General features: G+C 51.3%; 10 protein-coding genes across 10 annotated transcripts; 5 read left to right on the top strand and 5 right to left on the bottom strand.

The window, feature by feature from the left end:
• Positions 1 to 143: 143 nt before the first annotated feature.
• On the bottom strand, positions 144 to 1871 carry CDV56_108522 (sorting nexin 1; the record flags this gene model as incomplete). Its single annotated transcript, XM_026762141.1, has 6 exons — positions 144 to 179; positions 215 to 655; positions 717 to 1097; positions 1174 to 1649; positions 1724 to 1777; positions 1838 to 1871. The coding sequence occupies 6 exons, from the start codon at positions 1869 to 1871 to the stop codon at positions 144 to 146; spliced, it is 1422 nt and encodes a 473-aa protein (XP_026619022.1).
• A 604-nt stretch (positions 1872 to 2475) lies between these two features.
• On the bottom strand, positions 2476 to 3321 carry mde1 (methylthioribulose 1-phosphate dehydratase MDE1; the record flags this gene model as incomplete). Its single annotated transcript, XM_026762105.1, has 2 exons — positions 2476 to 2587; positions 2645 to 3321. The coding sequence occupies 2 exons, from the start codon at positions 3319 to 3321 to the stop codon at positions 2476 to 2478; spliced, it is 789 nt and encodes a 262-aa protein (XP_026619021.1).
• Positions 3322 to 4168: 847 nt separating this feature from the next.
• clxA (calnexin) lies at positions 4169 to 6114 on the top strand (the record flags this gene model as incomplete). The annotated part of the gene is made up of 5 exons (XM_026762038.1): positions 4169 to 4294; positions 4366 to 4648; positions 4707 to 4837; positions 4907 to 5560; positions 5617 to 6114. The coding sequence occupies 5 exons, from the start codon at positions 4169 to 4171 to the stop codon at positions 6112 to 6114; spliced, it is 1692 nt and encodes a 563-aa protein (XP_026619020.1).
• Positions 6115 to 6945: 831 nt separating this feature from the next.
• Positions 6946 to 8893, top strand: CDV56_108348 (CoA-acylating methylmalonate-semialdehyde dehydrogenase; the record flags this gene model as incomplete). The annotated part of the gene is made up of 3 exons (XM_026761967.1): positions 6946 to 7699; positions 7774 to 8411; positions 8477 to 8893. The coding sequence occupies 3 exons, from the start codon at positions 6946 to 6948 to the stop codon at positions 8891 to 8893; spliced, it is 1809 nt and encodes a 602-aa protein (XP_026619019.1).
• Positions 8894 to 9937: 1044 nt separating this feature from the next.
• On the bottom strand, positions 9938 to 10803 carry CDV56_108303 (uncharacterized protein; the record flags this gene model as incomplete). Its single annotated transcript, XM_026761922.1, has 4 exons — positions 9938 to 10060; positions 10120 to 10575; positions 10643 to 10684; positions 10750 to 10803. The coding sequence occupies 4 exons, from the start codon at positions 10801 to 10803 to the stop codon at positions 9938 to 9940; spliced, it is 675 nt and encodes a 224-aa protein (XP_026619018.1).
• An 824-nt stretch (positions 10804 to 11627) lies between these two features.
• CDV56_108234 (uncharacterized protein) lies at positions 11628 to 13202 on the top strand (the record flags this gene model as incomplete). Its single annotated transcript, XM_026761853.1, has 3 exons — positions 11628 to 11666; positions 11737 to 11796; positions 11868 to 13202. The coding sequence occupies 3 exons, from the start codon at positions 11628 to 11630 to the stop codon at positions 13200 to 13202; spliced, it is 1434 nt and encodes a 477-aa protein (XP_026619017.1).
• Positions 13203 to 13379: 177 nt separating this feature from the next.
• On the bottom strand, positions 13380 to 15215 carry CDV56_108178 (dolichyl-P-Man:Man(7)GlcNAc(2)-PP-dolichol alpha-1,6-mannosyltransferase; the record flags this gene model as incomplete). The annotated part of the gene is made up of 3 exons (XM_026761797.1): positions 13380 to 14797; positions 14862 to 15137; positions 15200 to 15215. The coding sequence occupies 3 exons, from the start codon at positions 15213 to 15215 to the stop codon at positions 13380 to 13382; spliced, it is 1710 nt and encodes a 569-aa protein (XP_026619016.1).
• A 204-nt stretch (positions 15216 to 15419) lies between these two features.
• CDV56_108163 (YOS1 family protein) lies at positions 15420 to 15941 on the top strand (the record flags this gene model as incomplete). The annotated part of the gene is made up of 4 exons (XM_026761782.1): positions 15420 to 15453; positions 15507 to 15566; positions 15667 to 15777; positions 15838 to 15941. The coding sequence occupies 4 exons, from the start codon at positions 15420 to 15422 to the stop codon at positions 15939 to 15941; spliced, it is 309 nt and encodes a 102-aa protein (XP_026619015.1).
• A 946-nt stretch (positions 15942 to 16887) lies between these two features.
• On the bottom strand, positions 16888 to 19229 carry creB (ubiquitin C-terminal hydrolase CreB; the record flags this gene model as incomplete). The annotated part of the gene is made up of 2 exons (XM_026761674.1): positions 16888 to 19041; positions 19149 to 19229. 2 exons carry the CDS (start codon positions 19227 to 19229, stop codon positions 16888 to 16890), a joined length of 2235 nt encoding a protein of 744 aa, XP_026619014.1.
• Positions 19230 to 23406: 4177 nt separating this feature from the next.
• HTS1 (histidine--tRNA ligase) lies at positions 23407 to 25286 on the top strand (the record flags this gene model as incomplete). The annotated part of the gene is made up of 2 exons (XM_026761475.1): positions 23407 to 24900; positions 24966 to 25286. The coding sequence occupies 2 exons, from the start codon at positions 23407 to 23409 to the stop codon at positions 25284 to 25286; spliced, it is 1815 nt and encodes a 604-aa protein (XP_026619013.1).
• Between the last annotated feature and the right edge of the window lie 869 nt (positions 25287 to 26155).

Raw genomic sequence — 26155 nt, 5'->3', positions numbered from 1 at the left:
AACACTCATCAGCGAATCGGATCAGAAGCTTGACTAGCTCGGCAAAACTCACCTCCTTCTGCGCCTCCACTGCACTTTCCAGGAACGTCTCAACGCCAGACTTGAAATCCTCCACCTTTTCTTTCTCAAACCTCTGCAATTCATTACGCATCAAACGGCCCATATCGTCGAATAACAACCTGGCCTGGTGCACCTTTCTTTCCGCGTCGGCCACATCGGCGTTGGCTTGATTGAGGCGATCCTGCTGCGTCTTTCCTTGTCTGAGTAGCTTCTCCTGGGTATTCTTCCGTTTCTGCAGCTCAGACTCTGCCGCATGCCAGCTATGGAAGGCTTTTTGTCGCTGAGAGAAAGCTGTCTTGACGCTTCCAATGATGCGAAGGTATTCATCGATGGTGATTCCTAGTGTCAGAACATCCTGCTGTGCTTGGCGCTCATAAAGTTCCTTGATGCGCAACTGCAAATCCGACAGTCCGTCCAATGGACTGGAAAGGGCCGGGGACAACTCGACAGCCGCCAAGGCATGAAGTGAAGACGAAAAATCGCCAGCCGCTTCTGCCAATCCCTTACGTTGCGCGACCACGACGTCAATCGCCTTCAGCAAAGCTTTGAGCTGATTCTCCAGCGCGTCCATGTAGATTTTCCTATCATGAAACCACTATTCGACTCAAGTTAGCTTGATGACATGACAGCAAGCAAACCACAAAGGAAGGACTCACATCATCGTGTTCTACGAACTTTCCACCTCCACCTACGCTGATTCCAAAGGAGCTGAACATTCCCTTGTTCTGACCTAGATCCGGTTCCCTGTTCTCCTTGTTCTTGACATCCATATTAAACGATTCACTTTCCAGGAATATCTTCAGATCCGCGTCATGCTGCAGGATAGGGTGTGTCGCAATCTTGTTGAGCATGCGCTCAAGTGCAGCTCTTCTAGATTCAACGAAGTTCGTATCAAAACGGCCAACAGCTTGCTTTTCAGGCGGCGGAGGCACAACAACACCGGGATTGTTATTGTGCATGGAATTGTAGAGCCATAAGAAATCACGGTATCTGCGGCTGACGGTAAATTCTGGTTGTCGGTACGCCTTCGACGTTGTCTGTACCCAGTATCAGCGTCTTTGCGCCCCATGCATGAATGAAAATGTAGAGAGGGAGTTTGACCTTCGTTCGAACTTGGTACACGATGTGACTACTTGTCAGATCTCCGACCTTGTGCGGATCACCCACTGTGATTTGAAATGTCGGCTTTGCAGCCTCTTCAATGCTGATACTGGGCTGAAATTGTCTCTTCGTCTCGTCCGCGTCTGTCGGGGGCTGTACGGGTGGCGGTCCCCTGAACCCCGCACCATCCTCTTCCAGGTGTACCGAGTCTCCCAGCCCACCAGTACTAGATCTTTGCGATGTAGACGACGTCGGACGAGCACCGCGACCTGCAAAAGGTTCCTTCTGGGGTGGTGTTGGTGCTTGCTCGTTGACTGGGGCGAGACTTTCGTCGGGCTTGTCTCCGAGCGGTCCAAGCGGATCTACGGCGTCACCCACAGCTTCCAGCTTGGTCGCCTGCGCGCTGATTTTGCGAGCACCTCGCGGGTTTCGTCGAACAGGTGAACGGATAGCGCTTGGGCTGGCTGGTTGTGTTGATCTTTCTGGGGCTACAGAAGCGATGAGCTCATGTCTCGGATGTGACGAGGGAGTGCGCGGTACGTATTACACCGAATGAACATACCAGCGTCTTCAGTTTCCGGCCTCTGTGTACCATGACTTGACTGCGAGGGCACATCTATGCTTTCAATCAGAGATGGCAATTTGGAGTTGAATGGTGACAGTGCTGCCTGCTTACCGCCCCACGGGGAGTCTCCAGCGTCCAGATCCATGATAGCTGTATGGGTTTGACGGCAATGGGTGCTAATATTTCAGAGATGATGAGACTAACGGTCTGGGTGAAAGACTCGAAACGACAACAAGACCTAGAGCCGACGAGGGTTATCGATTGTAGTTGACAGCTGGAGATTGTATGTAGAAGTCAGACGGATGATCCGCGCGGTCGTCCAACGACTAAGTTCCGGCCTGGCTCCCCCCGCCAAGGCTTCCCTAGTTATGTTGCATAGAAGCAACTGCTGAGCTTGATACCATTACTCCGTACTTTTCGACGAAACAAGTGATCGAGAGCATAATTGATACTTATTGAGCTTGTATTACAGTGATGGATGTGGTTCCGCAATTTGTCTCCTTCGGCGAATCGTGGAATGCATATGTCAGATACGCCTAGATGTTTTCGCTGGCTTAAGGCCTAATCGTACTGAGTAGTCGTTGACCTGCCGAGAGGTTCTCAAATTTCTATAGACAAATTTCATGTAACGTCATATACAATGTGCATCCCTAGTCATCATATCGCATGCTTCGTCGTTATTCTGCTGAGGGACCCCCTTCCCTGAGCTATGTCCTCATCCTTAGATAGTCGTTAGTTGGATTGCGCGTTTATTTGACCCATGGAAGACCAAGCTTGTGCATTTCAACAGCAAGCTGGAAGAGGTAATCCAGGCTCTCGCACTGCGTCTTGGCTTTGGCAACGTCATCGCCCCAAACATAACTGTACACATCCATCAGCTTCATGGGCTCAATGATAACACGAGCGTATACAACTCACATTCCATGTCTCCTCACCAGGACAGCGTAGGTGTCCGGGTACTGGTCCATGGCCTTCTCCAAGCTTCCGGTGAGATCCTCCTCGAACGCAGTGTTCTCGATGATGGGAATCTTAAGTGTGTCGAAGAACCCCAGCATGCCCTTGCCCTTGCCTCGAGGAATACCCTTGATCTGCTCAATGTTGCTGATCTCGAAGCAAGCGTCGGGACCCTTCTCACGCTCGACCAGGAGCGTCACCAACACAGCCCACTGGGAGTGCGTGTGGATGCAGCAGCCCGCACCACGCTCGAAAGCAGTAAGGAACAGTGGAGTGCATGCGGACGGCTTCAGTTCGAGGGGCTTGCGGATGTACTTGCGGTCGGAGGGAGGGTACTTGGGAGTAGGGAACTCCAGGACAAAGATATTGTGCGGCTGAATCAATTCCTTCTGAACTCCAGAAGGCGCGATGAAGATATGGTCGCCGCGACGAATCGAAGTCTGTGCATTAATAGATACTCTGGTCAGCGGCAGTCGTCTTCCGCGACCAAGGACGTGACTACTCACTCCACCACCAGTACCAGTGACCCAACCCCAGTTGTAGAATTTGCGGCAGAGCTCGGGAATCAGGTTGGCGGGGTGCTCTGGGTCAGAGGACTGGACCAGATGGTCATTGTTGTTGTTTTCAACTTCTTGTGCCATGCTGCAAGCTCAATTCCGATGACAGACCGAGGGTTACACAGTCGATTGCCGAGATAATGGTATAAGGTCAAACAATTACACTTGTAGCAGAGTCAATGTGACTCAAGATTTGCCCAGATGAGGGTAATTGGAATCAAAAGAGCAGATAGATAGAGGGGAAATATTTTTAGCGGGGACTTTATCGCGCCATCTCCGTTGACTTATCCGTAGTAGATTGTCCAATTGACCAGGCGGTAGACTCGTGGAATTATCCATAGTGGAATCAATCCTGGACATAACTTGACCAGAACAATTGTTACAAGGGTTAGACTGTGATATAGAAGTAAATTGAGCTCAATGACCTGTCTGACTATTATCTATCTGCAGATAGCAGAAGCAGATACTCCGTTAGATCGATTCTGGTTATTGACAGAACATTGGAGAAGCACCGCTAAACCACAATAGGCAGGCGGGACCTTACCCCAAGAAGCAATCAAGGCTCACAGCACGAAGAGGCCACCTTGAACTTCCCGGCTCTGGAAGCACTGGAAGTACTGCTTTGTCACTTGCATTGTTGCTGTCTACTCTAGTTGCTCTGAGTAGTAGTTAGTGGTACCTGGCCTCACTTCTATCCCTTCTTACTACCTATATAACAATTATTCTCGCCCAGTTGTCCTCTTCTTCCCTTCCTTCCCTTACTTCATTCTGTGTGGATCATCTTGTGGTACAGCTTCCCCTTCCCCAAACAAATACTTCATTGTTTCCTCTACGGAGGTTCAATTGCTTGCTTGCTTGCTTACTTACTTGTCTACCATTCGTATTCAGAGCTTCTCGGGTAAATCTAGTCTCAATCCCGTCATCGTCCATCATGCGTCTCAACGCAGCTATCACTGGCGCCCTCGTCTCCTCGGCCACTTTGATGGGCCAAGCTCACGCTGAGGAGACTGAGAAGAAGGCGGACGCTACTTCGCTCGTGGAGAAGCCTACCTTCACCGTAAGTCGCGTCCTATCATCCCACTATCCCCCACTGTCGCTCCGCATCGCTGACGATCGACTCTCCATTAGCCTACTACCCTGAAAGCTCCCTTCCTCGAGCAGTTCACCGGCGATTGGGACTCGAGATGGACTCCGTCTCACGCCAAGAAGGAGGACTCCAAGGCGGAGGAGGATTGGGCCTACGTCGGTGAATGGGCCGTCGAGGAACCTACCGTACTGAACGGCATGGTCGGCGACAAGGGTCTGGTTGTCAAGAACGTCGCGGCTCACCATGCCATCTCTGCGAAGTTCCCCAAGAAGATCGACAACAAGGGCAAGACCCTGGTTGTTCAGTATGAGGTCAAGCCACAGAGTAGGTCATATCAGCTCCTGACAATTGCATGGAGTATACTGACGCTTGCCCACAAAAGACTCTCTTGTTTGCGGTGGTGCCTACATGAAGCTCCTCCAGGAGAACAAGAAGCTCCACGCCGAGGAGTTCTCCAACGCTACTCCCTACGTGATCATGTTTGGTCCCGACAAGTGTGGTGCTACCAATAAGGTATGAAATGAGAGCCCTTGGTTACCGAGGCAAGGTTCTCCCCCCGAATAATCACTTACAGTACTCTAGGTTCACTTCATTTTCCGTCACAAGAACCCCAAGACCGGCGAATACGAGGAGAAGCACCTGACGGCTCCTCCTGCCGCTCGTACCTCTAAGCTCACCGCCGTGTACACTTTAATCGTCAAGCCCGATCAGTCCTTCCAGATCCTGATTGACGGCGAGGCTGTCAAGAACGGTACCCTGCTTGAGGACTTCAACCCCCCCGTCAATCCAGAGAAGGAGATCGACGACCCCAAGGACAAGAAGCCCGCCGATTGGGTGGACGAAGCCAAGATCCCCGACCCTGAGGCCAAGAAGCCTGACGACTGGGATGAGAACGCTCCTTACGAAGTCGTGGACGAGGAGGCGACTATGCCCGAGGACTGGCTTGAGGACGAGCCCACCAGCATCCCTGATCCCGAGGCCGAGAAGCCCGAGGACTGGGATGACGAGGAGGACGGTGACTGGATTCCTCCTACTGTTCCCAACCCCAAGTGCAACGAAGTCTCCGGATGTGGCCCCTGGACTCCTCCCATGAAGAAGAACCCCGCCTACAAGGGCAAGTGGACCGCTCCTATGATCGACAACCCCGCCTACAAGGGTATTTGGAAGCCTCGCAAGATCCCCAACCCCGCCTACTTCGAGGACAAGACTCCTTCTAACTTCGAGCCTATGGGCGCTGTAAGTTCCTTCGTTCTGTGTCCGCAGTTGTTTTCTCCATTCTGACAAGCGAGCAGGTTGGTTTCGAGATCTGGACCATGCAGAACGACATTCTGTTCGACAACATCTACATTGGTCACTCCATTGAAGATGCTGAGAAGCTCCGCAAGGAGACCTTTGATGTCAAGCACCCCGTTGAAGTTGCTCTGGAGGAAGCCTCCAAGCCCAAGCCTGAGGAGAAGGGTGCCACCCCCAGCGTCAGCTTCAGGGAGGCCCCAGTGACATACGTCCGTGAGAAGGTTGACTACTTCGTTGGTCTTGCCAAGCAAGATCCCGTCAACGCTGTCAAGCAAGTTCCTGAGGTCGCCGGTGGTCTGGGAGCCCTCCTTCTGACCATGATCCTCGTCATTGTGGGCGCTGTTGGAGCCAGCAGCCCTGCCCCTGCCGCCGCCGCTAAGAAGGGCAAGGAGGCCGCCACCGCCGCCAAGGAGAAGGCCAGCGAAGCTGTCAGCTCTGCGGCAGACACTGCCAAGGGCGCAGCGACCAAGCGTAACACCCGGTCGTCTGCCCAGTAAAGCAGATGTGCCAATGCTTGGGGAGGAGACGGGCGATGATAAGTCACCAAGACGCAAACTTGAAAATGGAAAGGTGACATTGAAGATTCCAATTTTATATTTATTGCAGCGTTCAATTAGTCGTTGTACTCTGATATCCTTGGTTTTTCATGGTCGGTAAGGCAAGATCTCGAGAGAAGATGGCCACCTGTGACGAGACATGAGAACAAAAGAACACCATTGCCAAGCTCCGAAGGAGTGGTAGATGCGATGGATTCTGTAAAGTAGTATTGAATTTGAGATAGCGAAATTTCATCCAATTTTAACTTTTAGCCATAGTCGTGCCGAATTCCTTTGGACGTACGAAGTACTCTGGTCAAGATGCCAATTATCAGTGCTGCAAGTGATGCAGACACTTCATTCCAAGTACAGGAAGCCTGACGGATATATCCTGAGTAAGATAGGCTGCGAGAAGGATATAGAGAGTAGAAGATAGACTCAGATAAGAGGGACAGACTGCAGGTACATTGTAGTGCGGAAATGGTACGGGTTCAGGACTTCATTCATCAAGCAGGCAAGTTGTTCCAGTCGTTACGATTGGTTTTTGTCGCCGAAGGGTGTTCGGTTGACCTCGGTGCTTCTAAAGTGTTTGGATCGCAGACAAGCCCGGAATCCGTCCAACAACAACAGCTCCCTTTCTTGATAATCCCCGCGGACTTTCGACTTATATCCTGCTCTATTTCCCCCACAGGCTCTCTTTTAATCCTTTTCATTTTATCAACTACTCCAGACTCCAGTTTCACACGCTTATCATCTTCAACTCTCCCCTACCCTCGCCCTTCTCTATTCATCATGGCCGCCAGTCGGTCCTTTGCTCGTTCCCTCCCCGCTCTCCGCGCTGCTTCTCCCCGCACGGCCGTAGCCACTGCCTCCTCAGCCAGGATAGCAGCTTCATCCGCAGCGCGATCGCTGTCGACTTCCTCAGGCTCCTCTTCCTCAGTATTGGCTTCTCAGCGGGCTTCTGCATCAATGTCGACATCATCATCGTCCTTTGTTGCTACCCGCAGACTACACGCCACTGCGCAGCAGCTCGCCCCCGCAACCACTTCCGCGGCTACAACCGCCACCGAGTACCCGACGGATCACACCCCGATCGCCAACCCCATCGATACCACCAACTTTATTGATAACGAGTTTGTGTCTTCCAAATCCACCACATGGATTGACCTGAATGACCCTGCTACCAACAATCTCGTCACCCGCGTGCCTCAGAGCACCGATGAGGAGCTGCGTGCCGCCGTTGCCTCCGCTGAAAAGGCGTTCCCTGCCTGGCGGGCAACCAGTATTATCGCCAAGCAGCAGATCATGTTCAAGTTTGTCAACCTCATCCGTGCAAACTGGGACCGTCTCGCGGCGTCCATCACCCTCGAGCAGGGTAAGACCTTTGCCGATGCCAAGGGTGACGTCCTTCGCGGCCTGCAAGTCGCAGAGACCGCTTGTGGCATCACCACCCAAATGACCGGCGAAGTCCTGGAAGTCGCCAAGGATATGGAGACCAGAAGCTACAGGGAGCCCCTGGGAGTGGTTGCAGCTATTTGCCCTTTCAGTAAGCCCTTGCCTTGTACCTTTTGCCTGGTGGATACCCCCGTCCTTTCTCCGAGACTAACCGCTCCTCCCCAGACTTCCCCGCAATGATCCCTCTGTGGTGCATCCCTATCGCAACGATCACCGGTAACTGCATAATCCTCAAGCCTTCGGAACGGGACCCCGGGGCTGCCATGATCCTGGCTGAGCTGGCCCGGGAGGCCGGCTTTCCTCCAGGTGTGATCAACATCGTCCACGGCTCCGCCAAGACCGTTGACTTCATCATCGACGAGCCAGCCATCAAGGCCATCAGCTTCGTTGGTAGCAACCGTGCGGGTGAATACATCTACACCCGGGGCTCTGCCAATGGCAAGCGTGTCCAGGCCAACCTGGGTGCGAAGAACCACGCCGCGGTGTTGCCCGACTGCAACAAGAACCAGACCCTGAACGCCATCGTCGGTGCTGCCTTTGGTGCCGCTGGACAACGGTGCATGGCCCTGAGCACGGTGGTCATGGTCGGCGAAACCAAAGAGTGGCTTCCTGAGATGGCCGAGCGAGCCAAGGCTCTCAACGTCAACGGGGGTTTCGAAGAGGGTGCCGATCTCGGCCCTGTCATCAGCCGCGAGAGCAAGAAGCGCATCGAAGACTTGATTGCCAGTGCCGAGCAGGAGGGTGCCACCATCCTTCTGGATGGCAGGGGCTACAAGCCTGAGAAGTATCCCAACGGCAACTTTGTAAGCTCAACGCTCCTATCATTAAACCCTTTCTGTTTCGCCTCCGCTAAACCATGCCCTCATAGGTCGGCCCAACTATCATCACTAACGTGACCCCCGACATGAAATGCTACAAGGAGGAAATCTTCGGCCCCGTCCTCGTCTGCCTCAACGTCCCCACGCTGGACGACGCCATTGAACTCATCAACAAGAACGAGTATGGTAACGGAGCCGCCGTCTTCACTCGCTCCGGCTCGACCGCCTCGCGCTTCCAGAAGGACATCGAAGCCGGCCAGGTCGGCATCAACGTCCCCATCCCCGTCCCCCTGCCCATGTTCTCCTTCACCGGCAACAAGAAGAGTATCGCCGGTGGCGGTGCAAACACCTTCTACGGCAAGCCCGGCCTGCAATTCTACACCCAGCAGAAGACTGTGACCAGCCTGTGGCGCAGTGAAGATGCCATTAGCACCAAGGCCCATGTTGTGATGCCCACACATTCATGAAAGTACGTCAAGTTTGAAGAAACAAAAAAAGGAATATATAGCAGGGAAAGAGCGAAATTGCAAAACTAATATTCGATATACCGTTTGATGACATGCATGTCTCTGGATCTCCCTCGTCTTTCGGGAATAAATTGACCTTTTTTTTTTCCTGCATAATTGAACAAGCATAGTCCTTTATTTTCGATTAGCTTCCAAGACTTTTGTATCACCTGTTAGATGGACGGAAAATTGTACCGAGCATCGGCTGTGAGATCGTGTGTCTGAAGTCAGCTGTATGATCGTCATTGCCTAGTATATTGGTTCACCATATCTTGTAGGTGGTTACCTACCTTAAGTACTCTGTATCCAGTCTCTGCACACCAAAAGAGGGCAGAGGCTGTGATGAGGTAGTCTTGATTGACAGAAGGGACATCAAATGATCCAGGTATCAGGTGCACCCCGTCTGTCTCGAACGTCATTGATTGCGATATAGCTATAACCAGCTACCGACATGGCCATCACGTTCAATGTGCTATTCTGCGCAGACTATGTCGAAGAGTTCAGTTTGGTCATGCCTTTTCTCTGGAAAAAGAATGTAGGATATATCACAAGTTGCAAACTTTCAGAAAAAGGGAAAAATGAGAGACGACTTCTATAAGAGTTTGAGACCAATCCGAAGTTGTAGACTTGTAGGAGTCCTCTTAGAAACAATTCAATTACTCACGATCGGAAATGAGCTAGATAGCTCCGCCTATTCCTTCTTTACCTGTCTCCGGTGTGTACGCTAGGTGCCCGGGTAACTTAAGTAACTTATAAATCAGTCTGGACAAGACCCTGACAGCCCAAGACTACGTGGATGCAAGTAGAGATTCATGAACACATAGTCGATTCTATAACTAACAATAGGTCGATAATCGTGGTTTCCACCAAGGGCCGCGACATGTAATGAGGCGTTCCATAGCTCAAGAGAGAGCAACACAAGTCCTCCTGACCCTTAATTAGGGTCTATGACCGATATCTGTCCCATGGCACCATGCTTCATGGTCCAGTGAAGAGGAAAAAATTTTACGCATCCAGCTTCTTGACAAAGATATAAACAAGACGAGCCATCTTGAACTCGCCATCCTTGGCGACAACCACACGGCGAGTGTGGTAACGCTGTCCGTTGATTGTCTCAAAGCCCCAAATCTATACAAAGGTTAGTATCTGTCGCCATCTCAGGCAAATGTGCATCAAGATATGCGAACCTGTTCTGCGGTCCAGCCGTATCCACTGTCCTGATTAACGACGAAGCTCTGCAGGAAGAGACACTCGCCTTCACCATACTCCTCGCCCTCGTTGTCAACGAGGAAACCCTCGCACGGGCTACCATCTGCAAGGATCTCGCCCCGCAGGAACTGCTTCACTTTGGGGTCATCGATCTTGGTGTTGATATCGACGGCAGGGCGGACTTTGCCATCATCGCCCTTAGAGCCGCGGAGCAGCCGCGACCGCCCCATGATCTTGCCAAAAATGTGGTCGTTGTGCTCGCGCTCCAGCCAATCCGTTTGGCGTTTCTCGCTTGTGCCCTTGAGACCTCCTGTCAGGACCTGATCGATATCGATGTGCACCAGCTTCGCATCTTCCGAGTCGGGATACTCCTTGACAATTAGGGTCACAGTGGCGTATGAGATAGCTTTGCGAGTGACCCAGCTGACACCTTGCTGGATGAGGACATCAGTAAGAATGTATTGAGCTCAAGAGACCAGAGAATATGGCTTCATGACATACCAATGTGAGAACAGGGTCGGTTGGATCGGAGATGTTTTTCTCCTGGATTTAGCATCTACAGTCAGCAAGATGCGAAATAGAACTTGCGAAGAATCCAGGGCTCATACCATCGTCCACTCTCCATTGAGGTTCTTGATAGTGACGTCTGCGGGGGCAGCCATGATGGATGATGAGGGGTAGTTGATAACAGATAATAGGGCCTAGATGGATAGGAATGAGTTCAAAGCAATTGCAGATATCACAGGAAGGGAAGGATGATGTCTTTCGACAGTTAAAAGAGGGAGAAATGGGATTAAAATAAGGCAGTCTGGGGGAAAGTGATCACCTTCGCTTTCATGTGCTTGCCTGGGCATCCTCTCCACAACTCCCAATTCAGGAACAGTTCCCGCCTCGCTCCTTCCCCCGCTTACCACCGAGGCTGACACGTGCAAGACAACCTCTCAACTCTCCTTTACGTCCTGACTACTGCAATATCTTTACTGGATAAGTGGATATAATCCTGTCATCTCATTTATCATCAGCCAGTCGGACAAACACCCCTGTCAGAGTGACTGTGGCTGTGGGTTGTTACTATTAGGCTCATTGCGACTACATGGTACCTGAATTTACGGGATAGATGAGACATTCGATGCCATGTATAAGTGCAGCAGCTGCAGCCTTTGAAGTCGATCACAATATGGCCCATCTCAGATCTCATGGCACACCCAAATATCCCGTTCTATCCAAACTTTGGCATGACGCAGTGACCAGTATCATATGAAAATGTGGAATCAATAAAAGGTGGAGAAGAGACTGAGACTGCCAAGTGTTACTGTTGATGGTACCTGAAAGTTCAGGCCTCAAGGAGGTGGATACCCCTTTCACGTGCCACGCAGTAAACATGCGCCCAAACTAAGTACTAATCTCAGAGGTAACAACAATAACATCATCATCATCATATATTTGAATTTGTTCGATAGGCAGGTTGCCATTGCAAGCTCGTGGCATGTCATTCAACAAGAAATATGCCGGTCTTCCTGACCTAGTAAGTTGTCGTGTCTCACTCCACTTTTGTCAGCGTGCTTGGCCTCAATTGACAATATGTGTCTCGTTAGGATCCAGCCCCCGATATCTACGAAACCCCAGATCTGACCGATGAGGCATCCACACTTCCCGTTAGTCCTGCCAATTGAAAGCAAGGTCATATTTCCAAGAATTAAACCATCTAACGTACAAAAACTCGAAGACTGCAACGATTCGCACCACCTCCAACGCGGATGATGACGCTGGCTCAAACTCCGACATTGACCGACAAGGAGTCGATGTAGACGAGGCGCGCGCTCATTTCTTGGGGGCTACTGTAGACGCCCGCGATATCAACTTCTCCGATAGCATTGCCCTCAAACGAAAATCATACAGAAGCAAGAGCCGTCGACGACGGAGAGGCGATGATGGGATAGAGGAAGTGGGTGATTTCAGCGACAATGAGGAGGAGAGCTTTGAGAGGAAGCTGGCCCGTCTGCGCAGGGAAGTGGAGGAATTGAAGGACGAGATGACCTCACGACAAACAAAAGCGGAATCCACCGAGCAACATGTCGAAACGGTAGATGACGGTGTGCTGGAACTGAGCCGGGCGCTGGACAACCTTCATGGATCTTCTCGAAATGCGTCAGGACCGCACTCCGCTGCCACAACGCTGTCCCAGAAGCTCGTGTTGACTTCTTTTCAAGGCGCTCCAGGCGAATCGAACAGGGCTGACGAGACGACTGCGACAGAGGATGCGGGGACTCCGTCGTCCGCTGGCGTTCTGGCACATGCTGCAGCCTTTGACGGCCGGCTAGCATTAATTGAAGCCGCCATGGGCATCTCCAGCTCCTCCAATCCCTTTGTTTCTGACGGCATCTCGGAGCCTGCACTTCAGCCCGTCCTTCCGGCCCTGGACCACCTCACCTCCCGACTATCCACACTCACAAATATTCTTGTCGGTCCAACCCCCGCATCGGCCGTACCAACTACTGGGTCCGCTCCACCCTCGACAACATTCACGACCACTCACCTCGAGGCCCTGTCAAGCCGTGTACGAAGACTGACCGCGGACACCGAGGCACTCGCTTCGGCGCGGAAACGTGCAGTTGACGCCGCCAAAGCCGCTCAGAACGCCCGCATCGCTACCGCCACGGTAGAGCACACCTCCGACATGTCGGTGTCATCCTCGTCGGCCACAGAAATCGACCAAGCAGCTACTCAGCGTGACGAACAAGCCACGAAGATCCAAGCCCTCTACGCTACCCTCCCTACTATCCAGTCCCTTCATCCTATTCTACCCAGCGTGCTCGAGCGGTTACGTTCCCTCCGTGCCATCCACGCGGGGGCCGCGCAGGCAGCAGATTCACTCAATGAGCTCGAGAAGAGACACGCGGAGATGACGCGGGAAATTGAGCAATGGCGTGAAGGGTTGAAGGCGGTCGAAGAGAAGATGGGTCAGAGCGAGGCAGCGATGAAGAGCAACATCGACTTAGTCGAACCATGGGTCCGCGACTTGGAAAAGAGACTGGACCGGCTGGAAAGCCGTGAGGATTGAAGAGAGAAACAATACTACAACGGGATTTACTTCAAAGGCTTGTAATTATGGAGGTGTGACGTACGGTTTGCAGTGATATCCAATAGCTTCGATTCTGGTGTACTTTTCTGGCTCTTTGGTTCATGGCCTACGCAAGAAGATAGATAGAGAACAAACATACACTGTCAATGAACAATATCACCAAATACGCCGCATGATCTTGATCTTGGGCTCCATCCTCAACTCCGCCCACCACCCGCGCGTGACATGTTCCCGAGCATAATCCCTGACCATCGTCCAGTACCGAGCACCCTCGGGACCAAGTAACGTGCTGAAGACCCGCTCCTCAAGCTGGCCAGTGGCCCCATCGCCAGGACGCAGGATCCTCAGCCCCGCGAATCCATTGATCACCTCGACCTCCTCCCAGCTATTAGGCCGGCCCGATGCAGTACGGACTTTCTTCTCTTCGCTCGGCTCAATGAGCACGTAGTCGAACCGTTTCCAGAAGGGAGGGAAAGACTTGGCGGTCTCGTCTTCTGTCTTGTCGTATCTCCAGACCGAACCCGCGCTCTCGAGGGCGGGGAGGTCGCTCTTTTGGGAGGCTTCCTCGGGAATCTGGGGAGGAGGCATCTCCAGGAATCTGGTGACGCCTGTCTGGCAGGCGAGGTTGCCGAGGTAGACGTTGATGACGGGTTTGGTGTTGTTGGCGCGGCTGTGGAGGGTGTTGAGAGCGCGAGCGCCGGGATAGTTTGCCGATGAGGCGGGCAGGAGGACGAAATTCGAGAGGAAGAATGATGCGGCTGTTGAGACTATTAGGGCGAAGGAGAGTAGACGGTAGATGATGGATTTGGCGCGGTGCGTCCAAATGTAGGAAGCCCCTTGGGCTGAGGCGGCGGTTAAGGGTGGGATTGTGTATGCGATGAAACGCCATTCCTTGTGCGGTTGAGCGCTGTAGATGGCGACAAAGACGAGAGAGGGGATAAGGATGTACGCTGCGGAAGAGCGGGTGGATGGGTGCGTGAGGGCGAAGGGGACTGCGAGTAGATAGGTCAAGGGGTTCAGCAGCAGGCGCGGGATGGCGCCACTGAAATAAAAGTGCCATGGGTGCGTTCCCCAAGCGGAGGCTTGCCCTGAGATGACATTGAACTTGAAGGCAGCGAGCTCTGGCCACAAGGGAAACTGCTGCCAGAAGAACGAATCCACCAGCACAGTGATGGCCAGTCCAACCGCAAGTCCCAGAGTCCCGGCCGGGATGATCTCCTGTATGACTCTGATACGACCCGTAGTAAAGAGAAACAGCGTATGCGCAGCCAGAAATAGGGCCAACTCGGACCGGAAAATAATGCCAGCAATCGTTAACAGGAACAAGGCCACTCGGCATCTCTTCCTGTAGACATCGGGAGCTACAGGTTCCGGGAGAAGAGCCCGCATTGCCAATGTAGTAATGCCAAAGGCGAACATGTTGGAGAGAGTCCTGGAGGCATAGTAGATGATATGAAACTGACTCGCTTGGAACAGCAGATACCAAATGGCCGTAGTCTGTCCGAACGCTCGCCGTACGCCGAGCGCGAACAATATCAGCGACACGGCATTGAACAGGCCGAGGATACCTCGAGCTATGTGAGCATAACATCAGCTGCTAGACTCGCTCATCAAAGCGCAAGCTAGGGAAACGCATACCGAGAGTTTGCTTATCAATATTCTCATTCAACCAGATGAACGGCTGCGACAGCCCGGACAAAACAACAGCCCCGACAAAGGTTCGAGGCACCGCTCCTGGAAACGTGGAATGATCATAATGCGCTAGAACACCAGCGAAATCATCCGTAGGAATGCCATATTTCAGAATATCATGTATAGCCTGTATATGAAACGACTCCTCGACCTTGGTGTAGGGAGCAACGAAAAGGTGGAGACAAACAAGGACCGGAAGCAACACGGTCAACAACAGAAAAACTAAACGAAAAACCAACAATTAGCAAGTCCCATATTGAGCATAGCAATCGGATCATGCCTACCGACATTACCCCCCATTGTGATGCAGCGAGAACGTTGAGCATAAACCCGGTTCCGTCAGGGTAAGTGAAGTCATTCCAGCAGAGCTCCCCTTCTTCCCCACACGTCAACGAACATCGACCATCTGGCCTGGCCGCCGAGCCCAAGTCATCTCCGCCTCGACACAATCCAACCCTCCACACCCATTCTCACCACGCGCAAGCAAATCGAGCAGTCGCAAAGATGTTCCTCTTCGGCCTCGGAAAACTCGTCTACGGTACGCACCTTCTCCTATCCCATACAGCCCTAGTTAAACTGACACCATCGCAGTATGCTGCCTATTAATCAACGCCGTGGCCATCCTCTCTGAAGACCGTTTCCTGGCAAGAAGTACGCGATCTCCTTTGCTCTATCCCTCCTCCGCACTTCACTTCTACGAGCTTGCTCGAGCGTTGCCGATACCGATGCTGAGACTAACCAACTGCTGTAGTTGGATGGGGCCGCACACAGGCAGACCCTGCCTTCGGCGCGACATACGACAGCACAAGTATCAAGGCCAAATCCGTGAATTTGATCGCTAGTGTCCGGACCGTAATGCGAAGTAAGCCACTGTGGATTCCGCCGTTCACTCCTGCCTGTTTTTGTTGCTTCGTTGTATCAGAGGTTGGGCTATATGAGGCTGAGCTGACGGTTATCGATCACGTTGCAGTACCCCTAATCGTGATCAACACAACTATAATCATTTACGAGCTCATTCTTGGGTGAAAGTTGCCATTTGAGTACCTTGTTTTCAACGTTATAGAAGGATTAGGATAAGCAGTCTCTTCTCAGGGGTCCTTCAAACGCATCATCGGCTTGTCTCTACACGACGGAATGGCTTTACCGTATAGGATGAGTGAGCCATGTACTAAGTGATGTTGCGAAATAGGACTACCTCATCCGTGATCGTTCCGCCACAGGATCTCGAGTCACATACTGCATGAATGACAGATGATGTGATTGATTCCCAGCGAGTGGTCCAAAGAACTCCTGTTTTAAATATCGCATCCAGCTAGATTCGTGCGACAATTGCATGTTTACGAGAATCATCGACGTTCCCAGTTGTAGATGCATCTGCTCACTTAATCGGTATCATAGAACTTTCAAGGCACTGCAACAGATAAATCTTGATTGTTCTATGGCAATAAAAGACGAGAAAGGTTCTGTAACAAAGTGTCTGTCGGACTTGGGAGACAATATTCACCTTATAGTTACACAGACCATATGTCCCAAGCGAACCCTTTCACTCTCCGAAAACCGTACGGATATTCTCATAACCATGAAGTAAACGCTACCTGTACACCGTTCCCGTGTCACTTGAAGAAAAGTGTAAGAAGAATTCGCTGAACGCCTCATGCACGCCACTGTGACCCGGGCAGGGGTATCACAAGATCGACCATATGGAAAAGAAGATAGACACATAGATGCGTGAAATGTCAAAGATAATCGAAGGAAAGAAAATAAGACAAGATCGGTCTCACGAAATCGCAGCTACCTTGACAGCAAACTGTGCCGTAGGTGTCATCTCGCCGCAGATAATAGATACCGGTACTGAAGGGGAAAATATGATCATACATCAAGCGAAATATGTACGGTAAATGTCCGGGTATTATGTGCAAAACTATGCAAGTCCGTTGAAATGCAGCAATGTCGACCTTCGAGATAACGGTCGTTATGAGAGAATGCTGAACGACTTCTTTCTGAGGCTGAAACTTCTCCATTTTCCATGTCCGGTACGTTCGTGTTTGGAGTCTTTGTGGTTCACTTGCTCGTCCTCTTTTATCGTAGGCTTGCCGAGCTGGTGTGGATTCGGGGGCTGGTCGTGATTTGGATGTGATTGTTGTTGTTGCTCGGATGTCGGCCCACTTTGCGAGGTTGGATGCTCTGGGATAGGTACAGGTGGCAGATCCGACGAGACACTCCGGGTCTCTTTGTCCTTGCCGAGTCTGTGGCTGAAGCTTTTGCTGCCCCGTTTCAGTCGGCTCAGACCACCACCTTGTTTCTCCTTCCCGTTTTCAGGGATATGGCGACGGTCCTCCTCAGCTTTGGAAGCTTTGCTCATTTCCAGAGCAGCCTTGAGCTCAGCCTCCTCACGGCGTTGATTTTCCTTCATTTTTGCTCCCTGCTCCTTTCGGCGCAATTTCTCGGCCTTTTCCCTTTCCTTCTCAGCCGCCTTTCGCTCCTTTTCTTCCCGAGCTCGTTCCTTCTTGGCCTGCGCATCACTCTTTGGTGGGCCTGAAGCTGTGGCAACCCCTTCGGGAATGGGAGGGACAGGAGGGGTCGGAATAAGCGGACTGAAAGGAGGAGGGCTTTCGGGATCTCCATGCTCGTGGTGAGTAGAAAGCTGAGGCGCGGTAGGAGCTCGCCTGAGGCCATTTGGTCTGTAGTGATCTTCATGAGAAGGGATCTGAGAAGCGCTGTGAACGTGGGCCAAAGGCGACTGAGGGAACCCATTCTGCTTCAAGGGAATGTCATTTGTGTCGGTAGCGGTCAGGTTTGAGTCCATATTTTCTTGCTCCTGTTCATTCAAGACAGCCTCAAGGGTTGTCTCCTGGTAGAAGAGAACGTAGGCACATGCTAGACCGGGCTTGTCGCCAAAGAAGTTTTTGACGTAGTTCTTGTCCACCGGCTCAACCATCTCGTCATCGAAAAGTAGCCATCCTCGATCTTCAGTCTTGATGATTGCAACGTAGTGTCCGTGATAGGGGCCGCCACCAATATGTACCACAACCGCATACAGCTCATAGAGGCGATCGGGATCTTCGGCATCGTCGGTTGTATTGAACAGACGAAGATGGTATGGATAAACAACTCTATGAAACAGTTTCTGAAGTCTTTGAAGGTCCTCGGTGTATTTGAACCGTTTCAGGTGCAGTGCCAGGATGCGCGGCAAGCGTTTAATCTTCATCCTCTTTTCAGCCTCCTGAAGACCGCCACAGTTGTCACAGTGGAATTTATTTCGTTCGCAGAGCATCTCCTCCGCGGAAAACTTCCTCAAACAGGATGTGACCGATGAATGTTGCTCCAGATCCACTGAAAGGTCTAAAAACACTTCGTCACGCTGAGACACCTTTTCGCATGTAAGGCACTGCGTTTCCGAAGTCAAGAGACCCTCGAATAGTTCGTGAACCCAACGAGTAGTATTGGGGGTTTTCGAGCCGGAACTAGCCGATTGATCTACAGAGTCGGCAGTCTCTGGCGCAGGAAGACTTTTCTCCAGAAGAGGCTGTTTTGAAGCCTCAGCTTCGACATTAGCGACAACTTCGTTAAGCACCAGGTTCAGAAACTCATGTGCATCTTGATGCATGGCCGTCCGGAACATTTCGTGGTCTCGCCTGAGGACCTCCAAGAACTGCTGCGGACGTACAATGCCGATGCGGGACTGACTTCCAACGACAGACTCGAAAATGTCCTTCAAAGATGTAAAGAGTGATTCCGACATGCCATAGCTCGCGGCGTTGTTTTGTGTTTCCAGGAGTGGGAGGGTCTGCAGTGCCATCTTCTTTTTATACTCCGGCGAGTCCTTGTCCTCGGGCTTCTGCTGCGGATTTGGCGGCATACCTGGTCGCTGAGCATTGGCGGCTTTCTGCTTCTCTGCTTGAGCTTCCGCTTCCAGGTGAGCGTTCGGGTTCGGATAACGGAGACTCTTCGCCAACGCTGCTTCCAAACTGTCTATGGGCGTCCTTGTAGGATAGTTGATTACCGCTTCGCGAAAAGGAACCGAGTAATAAAGACATTGCAATATCGAATTACAGTAGCTGTCGAACAGGGTTTTAGTGGTGTTCCTTTCCATGATCTTTTCTTGTCCTTCCAGGGCAACTCGATGCTATGCGCGAGATGACTTACCAGGTATTTCCATACTAAAGGAGGACGAAGGATGTCAGCAAATTGAGAACAGAGCGCACAATAGAACGGCAATGGGAATGAACTTACATTCTCCATGCCATAAAACTTGTCGCTTCCATCCTCCCTGATTGGGCCCATGTCCAGCAGCCTCTTTTCTAAAGGCGTCATCGGGGGAAGTTGTGGTTCTTTCTTTGTGGGAACCGCTCCGACCGAAGGCGCAGTAGATCCCTAGGTAGACAAGGCGACAAATTAGCAATTGACCAAAGCGCCAAGGAGATGAAGAAGCAATGAAGGAAATAGAGAGCGTCTTCCCCTTGCTTCCTTGAAGCTGACAAGAAGAGAAAGAAAAAGACCAACATAGCGCCAGTATGGCAAAAAGGAAGGCCTTCCGACCTAGGAAGCCAGACAAGTAGGCACAGGAACGGGCGAAAGGACATACCCCATTATTACGAAAACTCCTCAGGAACGACCCCATGCTTGTCAGAAGATATCTCTATTCGCAGTATCCAGCTTCATTTGGTGACTTGCGCGGGAAAGGAAGCTGATGCCAGCAACGCTGGACGTGTGCGGAGGTCGTCGCTGGAAACCGCGCGAGGGATGAGGATGCGGTAGAATAAGCGGGTAGTGACCGAAGAAACAGTTGGCGATCAAGGAAGGAGCAGAAGATATGAAGGAATTCCAGTGAAACTCAATCAGCAGTGCATAAAATTTGAACGACCCACGGAACCTGGAGAAGTCAAGAGGCGTTGGGACTTGGTCAGAGTAAGAGAGAGGAATGGGGCGGAACGTCGTTGGACGGCAGCGGAAGGGAGAGGCGGGACTACCCCGTATGTTGAGAGGAACACAGCGGTTGAGAGTGGCTTCCACGAAGTGCGTGGAGGGAGAGAAAGAAGAATTGAGGCGATGAGGATGATAGTAAGAACTCGTTAGGACAGAAGATGGGTACACAGATCAGAGAGTGGATGGGAAGATGGGGGAGGTGAGAGAGCGAGCGGGCAGGCGGTTACCTGAGAGCAGAGGCTAGGTAGATAGGCACCACGAAAGACGTCGACGAAGCACTGACTGAACTTCGTTTCTCCATACAAACGGGAGTTAATAAGACCGAACCATATTAATCTCCGGACTGCTAGACATACTAGACTGCTTTTTAGTCCATTGCTAGTCGTTTAGTTATGACGGAGAGAGCGAAGGGCGGGTCCGAGCGAGTTTGGGGGGCGAATGAACCGTTTTGGCCGGTGGATGTTCTGGTCGTTGGTGGGCTGGGGTGCGACTATTCCTTTTGAGTGTCTAGATACATGGTACGTACAGTTCTTTAGAGTCTGAATCCATAAAGCTGTGATCTTTATGAGCAGGAGCTCTTAATTTAAATGTTCTTTTTATATGAAATCTGATCCGGCCAGGATAAATCCAAAGAAACTGTCACTTTGGAGAGGCTGGTCCCCGGAACAGAGTATGTTATCACAATACCAGTGACAGTAAGGTAGGTATCTGTAACAAAGTGGGTTACCAGACGCTGTAAGGTACCTATCCTTTCTTACAGATCAGAGGTACCTAGTTGTTAGAAGTCGCCATCAGAATATTCTTCTCGATTCAATGATTATGTGGATATAATACACAGGTTCCTTTAAGACTTGTCACTAAGGAAGATACCATACTGCTATGACATCTCCGAGTCATCGTAGAGATTCCTCCATCAATGTGAAGGTAAATAAGTACGTCAGTCCACCCACTGTCTCCACACTGCCGCCTTGCAGGTTTATCTACAGAGCACGGCCTGAACTCATCAAGGCTGGAGCATCGGATAAATTCAAGCCAAGCCTACATGGTGTACATGAGGGGCCGGGGCTTGAAATAATGGTCGCAATCATTCTTGGAAACCAGACCGACCATGAATAGATCATTAAGAATAGTATGTGCCAGAGTCCTATCATGGCATATACGGTACACCGCATGGTTAAAGGCCAGCTTCAAGAACCTGGTCTTCGTGCGAGGAGATATCTGCATACTACGGTTGACTTTGCATGTCACTCCTTTGCAAAGATTCTGATTTGATGCCAGCCCATTGGCAATGGCTCAGGCTTATGTCAATGGCTTAACTGGCCTTACGTTGTGCTACGGTGGCACAATCAGCGAATCGAGTTTCTGGAGGTGCAGGCCAAGTGATCCTCCGTTGATGCGGATATGTAACTCATTTTCTGAGGGTCTGATCATCTTCTCTTGACTTCAGCAATCTGAGCAGTCGCTGTTCTCTACATGTCCGTATCTAGAGAACCGGATTAGCAATCAAGGCGTACATTGCTGACCTTGAGTTCTTGGATAGGTAGTATTGTGGTGAAATACAGCATGATATTAGGCTGGCCTTTGAGCTCAGCACCAATCTTGGCGCTCCTTACTCGTATGATTGAGGTGCTGAGAGCCTGAATCTAAAGCACATAAATTCAGTAGAACTCATCGTACTTGTTGAGACCTTGAATTAACGCTCGAAATAGTCGTCATGCAACTTTCGCCCGCATAACATCTGACTCAATATGTTGGTACCTGTATCTCAAAAACCGAGGGACAAGAGGTATTGGAAGGTACTGTATTGTATGTCAAGGTAATCCAGCCACCGAACCACGTGGAAACACAATCATGTATGTAGCCAATCGTCAAATTGTATTAACCCCACATTGTTCGATAACCCCTAGTTCAATGTTCTACAATACTAGCTCAATACAGAAAATGAACCTAAGGATGCTGTATGTTTTGAGCTGTACGAATCTCAAAAGGTACGGCGTACCTGAATCTAATCTACCTATCCTGCATTGCTGTTTTTCTAGAAGCCGTCAGGTAATCCGTACTTGGAAGGTATTTCCGAAAAATATGCTCAAATAATAATCAAAGCCACATCACCTCATGAATCCTCGAAACAATGAGAGCGACCGACCACAGTTCAGTGGTCGGTAACCAGCCAGAACCTCTCTCGAGTGGCAGGGTGTCTAGAAATAATTACAATTCCAACCAGGGGCCGAGTTCTACGCAGATGCTGGCCCATTAGTCTAACGCCGCAGTGACATGGGACCTGGGGAAGGACTGATAGTTGAGGACGAATAAAATTGCTGGCTTGCATTTGGATATCTGGGCCATGTGCCACCCCTCGCGTGGGGTTAAAATCCACAACCAATCATAGTACACTTAGTGTGGGGGCCTAAACCTCACCATGTTCTGTACTCGGATTTACTGGTTCAGAGAAGATCTTGGTATGCATCTCAAGACTGGGCTTGAACTTGGTCAGTATTCAGCCAGGTACAGAGTAGTTACAGAAGTAATAATGCTAAATTCAACGGTAAGTACAGAGCAGGCCGTCAGGATGATGCCATATGATCGTTTATTTACCATCTTTTCTAAGTGATTGTGCGACCGGCTGACCTTACAGCAGATAATTAATGCGCGTGGTGTACTTCTCAGGCAATATCAGCAATGCAACCTGAACATTGATAATCATGAGCAGAAATCTGTCAAGGACTTTGATATGTCAAGATTCAGGATATGTAGATCGACGATCATATGGAGTACATCTACCCCACTTCCTTATTTGAAGCTCGATTTATGGAAAGTATGGGGTAGTCTGCCGGGCTCAAACCATCGAACCATGATTGACTCAGATCTCGAGTGCTGACATAGGTCGTGGAATTCAACTACCTGTGATGCCTTTGCTTTTGTCGTTCCATGATAGTCGGGATTCACCCCAATGGTCTGGCAGAGAGGGCTTCAATGCGTACTATGCCTCCCAGTATGTACACCGAGGGTAAATGCAGGTTATCAAAAGAACTCCAGGGGCGAAGTAACTGGACTAGATTGGGTGGATAAGCAGCCAGGAGTTTGAGTAGAGACAGTTAATAAATCATCCTTGCGCTGGTTCATCACTGCACAGTGTACATTGCGTTGGTTGATCTTGAGTAGTGGGTTCGGCTTGGTGAAACCCAGTTCCTTTGCTCTCCATCGCGGACTTTCTCTATATCTCCAGGTGGTCAAGACATTGATAGCATATCCTCTTGGCTTCTTGGTTTGATACTGCTGCCTTATTTAACCCCAATCACTAGTAGGAGTCATATACTCCGTTCATAGATTGAAACTTGAATCATAGATGAAAGAGTGGCACGTGACTTGCCCTAAGCGGAAGCCCTGAATCCCTGTTTGAGAGTCGGACACGGAGAAACTTGCCCTTTCAAGCAACTCTCCAGAAAAATGGAAGTAGGAACTGAGTCAGAAGCAACATCAGATCATCAGATTGGCCAGAAAAACATAGAAACTCATTAATTTATTGCCTACCAGCCGAATCTGCTTCACCGCTCAAGACTCTTGGATGAAGCTCACCTTTCCATCCGGCTTTTTGCGCTCTGCACGACGAGCAATTGTTGATCCGGTTGTCGTTGTAACTCTCAGTCGGTCCCTTTCCAGCACAGCGGCCGTCCGCCCAACAACCCTCACTCTCTCCTCCAGCGACCCCACCATCCCCCACTACCGCCACTCTTCTTCCCTCACCCTCAGGTCTTCGCCCCCGGTAGACACCATGCCCAAGGATAACAAGAATTCCTTCAACCTCAAGACGCCCAAGGGCACGAAGGACTGGTCCGGGTCCGATGCACTCCTCCGCGATCGGATCTTCTCGACCATTGCCGATGTCTTCAAGCGTCACGGCGGCACGGCACTCGACACACCCGTCTTTGAGCTGCGTGAGATCCTCGCCGGAAAATATGGCGAGGATTCGAAGCTTATCTACGACCTTCAGGATCAGGGAGGCGAGATCTGCTCCCTTCGTTACGATCTGACCGTCCCCTTTGCCCGCTGGCTCGCCATGAACCCCGACGTGCGCAGCATCAAGCGCTACCACATTGCCAAGGTGTATCGCCGTGATCAGCCTGCTGTGAGCAAGGGTCGCATGCGCGAGTTCTACCAATGTGATTTTGATATCGCCGGTACCTTTGATCCCATGGTTCCCGATGCCGAGATTCTGCGGATCGTGACAGAAGTGTTTGAGGAACTCGGATGGCAGGGTCGTTATACTATCAAGGTCAACCACCGGAAGATCCTGGACGGTGTCTTCGAGGTCTGCGGTGTGCCGCCGGAGAAGATCCGTCCTATCTCCAGCGCTGTGGACAAGTTGGATAAAATGTCCTGGGCCGATGTGCGGAAGGAAATGGTCGAGGAGAAGGGACTGGATGGTGAGGTGGCCGACAAGATTGAGAAGTACGTGGCTGGGAAGGGCACTCGAGATCTGCTCGAGTCTCTATGGAAGGACGAGTCTCTGATCGCGAACGCCTCGGCCAAGGCTGGACTAGAGGAGATGGGATTGCTCATGGACTACCTTGAAGCCTTCGGATGTCTCGACAAGATTTCCTTTGACATGTCGCTGGCCCGAGGCCTGGACTACTACACCGGTGTCATTTACGAGGTTGTTACCGAAGGTTCTGCGCCTGCCATCTCGTCCTCAGCCCCCGAAGCACAGAAGCTCCAGAAGTCCGGAAAGAAGGACAAGTCCAAGACCGGGAACCTCGAAGATGACGACAGATCAAACGACCCCACACTGGGTGTTGGGAGTGTTGCTGCGGGTGGCCGCTACGACAATCTCGTTGGCATGTTCTTGCCCAAGGCTCAGATTCCTTGTGTTGGTGTCTCATTCGGGGTCGACCGTATCTTCTCCATCACCAAGGCCAGACTTGAGCGGGAAAAGAGCATCGATGCACTGCGCAGCAGCGAAGTCGATGTCTTTGTCATGGCCTTTGGTGGCAAGGGCTTCACCGGTATGCTCAAGGAACGTATGGATGTATGCCAGAAACTCTGGAACGCCGGAATCAAGGTAAGCCTCTTCGCGATTGTCGCTACACAATAAAAGCAGGAAGACAGCTGACTGTCCCCGTGTAGGCCGAATTCTCCTACAAGATCAAGCCCAAGCTCCCCCAACAATTCAAGGCCGCCGAACAAGGAGGCGTCCCCTTCGCCGTCATCCTGGGCGAGGACGAACTCGCCGCCGGCAAGGTTCGTGTTAAGGAAATGGGTCTCGAGGAAGGCCACCCCGAGAAGGAGGGTGTCCTGGTCGACCTGACCGCCCTCCCCGACGAAGTCAAGGCCAGACTGGCCAAGAAACAGAGCCAGACCTCAGCTGCGGCGGATATCTCGGGCGTCACACAACAGCTCGAGGCCGTCAAGGTTGAAGCTCCGAAGACCGAGGATGCGGGGGTTTAAGCGGGGACACGTCGCATATAGCAGGTTATTCATACAAAAAGGAACATGTAGAAAACGAGAACGCAGGACCGAGAAGTACCTGCGAGATTCCAAAATACCCACTTTAGATTGCAGTCGAATTTGGAGCATGACATGCAAAAGTTTATTACCATTCCATTTTTTTTTTTGTTCCGGTTACTCGGGGTTCCACCCTGATAGTGTACATTTGGGTTATCTTAAGCTCAGGGATCCCATCAAAATAAACGCTCGTATCTAACACACAGAGGAATAGCAATAGATAATAAAAGTGAGAGGTGTGATGACGTTGAGACCGAGGCAGTCCTCAGCCCTGCGCATTTTTCATCAAGAAACTCTTGACAAACGGTAAGCGATCAATGACATCCAGACCGAAACTCCGAGCCCACGTAACAGGTCCCTGGCCCGGAACATTATACAGCTTGTGCAGGACATCGCAAGTAGCGCCGATCTTGGCGTTAGTGGCGTATCGCTCTGCTGTGTACCGTTCCAGAGTCAGAATATCACCGACATCCATCCCGTGGTTGACGGCGTACTCGATCGTCTTGGAGAGGGAAGCCACATCTCCGATACCGAGGTTGAGACCCTGTCCGGCCAGGGGGTGGATGACGTGGGCCGCGTCGCCGACCAGAGCTACTCGGGGCGAGATGTAGGTTGACGCGTGGCGAAAGCGCAGCGGGAAGGAGGCTACGCTGCCTTCTTGAACTCCGTTGACCATAGGTGGGATGTGGGATGGCTGAGGGGTATGTTGCAGGCGCCAAGTGAGTTCGTCTTCGTGGGGGTTCTCAGCATCTGCGATCGAGGTTGCTGGGCGTTCCATGTTCATCATGTACTTGAGATCGGCCATGGAAAGA

Source organism: Aspergillus thermomutatus (assembly GCF_002237265.1).
Source record: "Aspergillus thermomutatus strain HMR AF 39 chromosome Unknown NODE_1, whole genome shotgun sequence".
In the NCBI taxonomy this organism is placed as follows: Eukaryota; Fungi; Ascomycota; class Eurotiomycetes; order Eurotiales; family Aspergillaceae; genus Aspergillus; species Aspergillus thermomutatus.
This window is presented reverse-complemented; position numbering and strand designations above follow the sequence as displayed.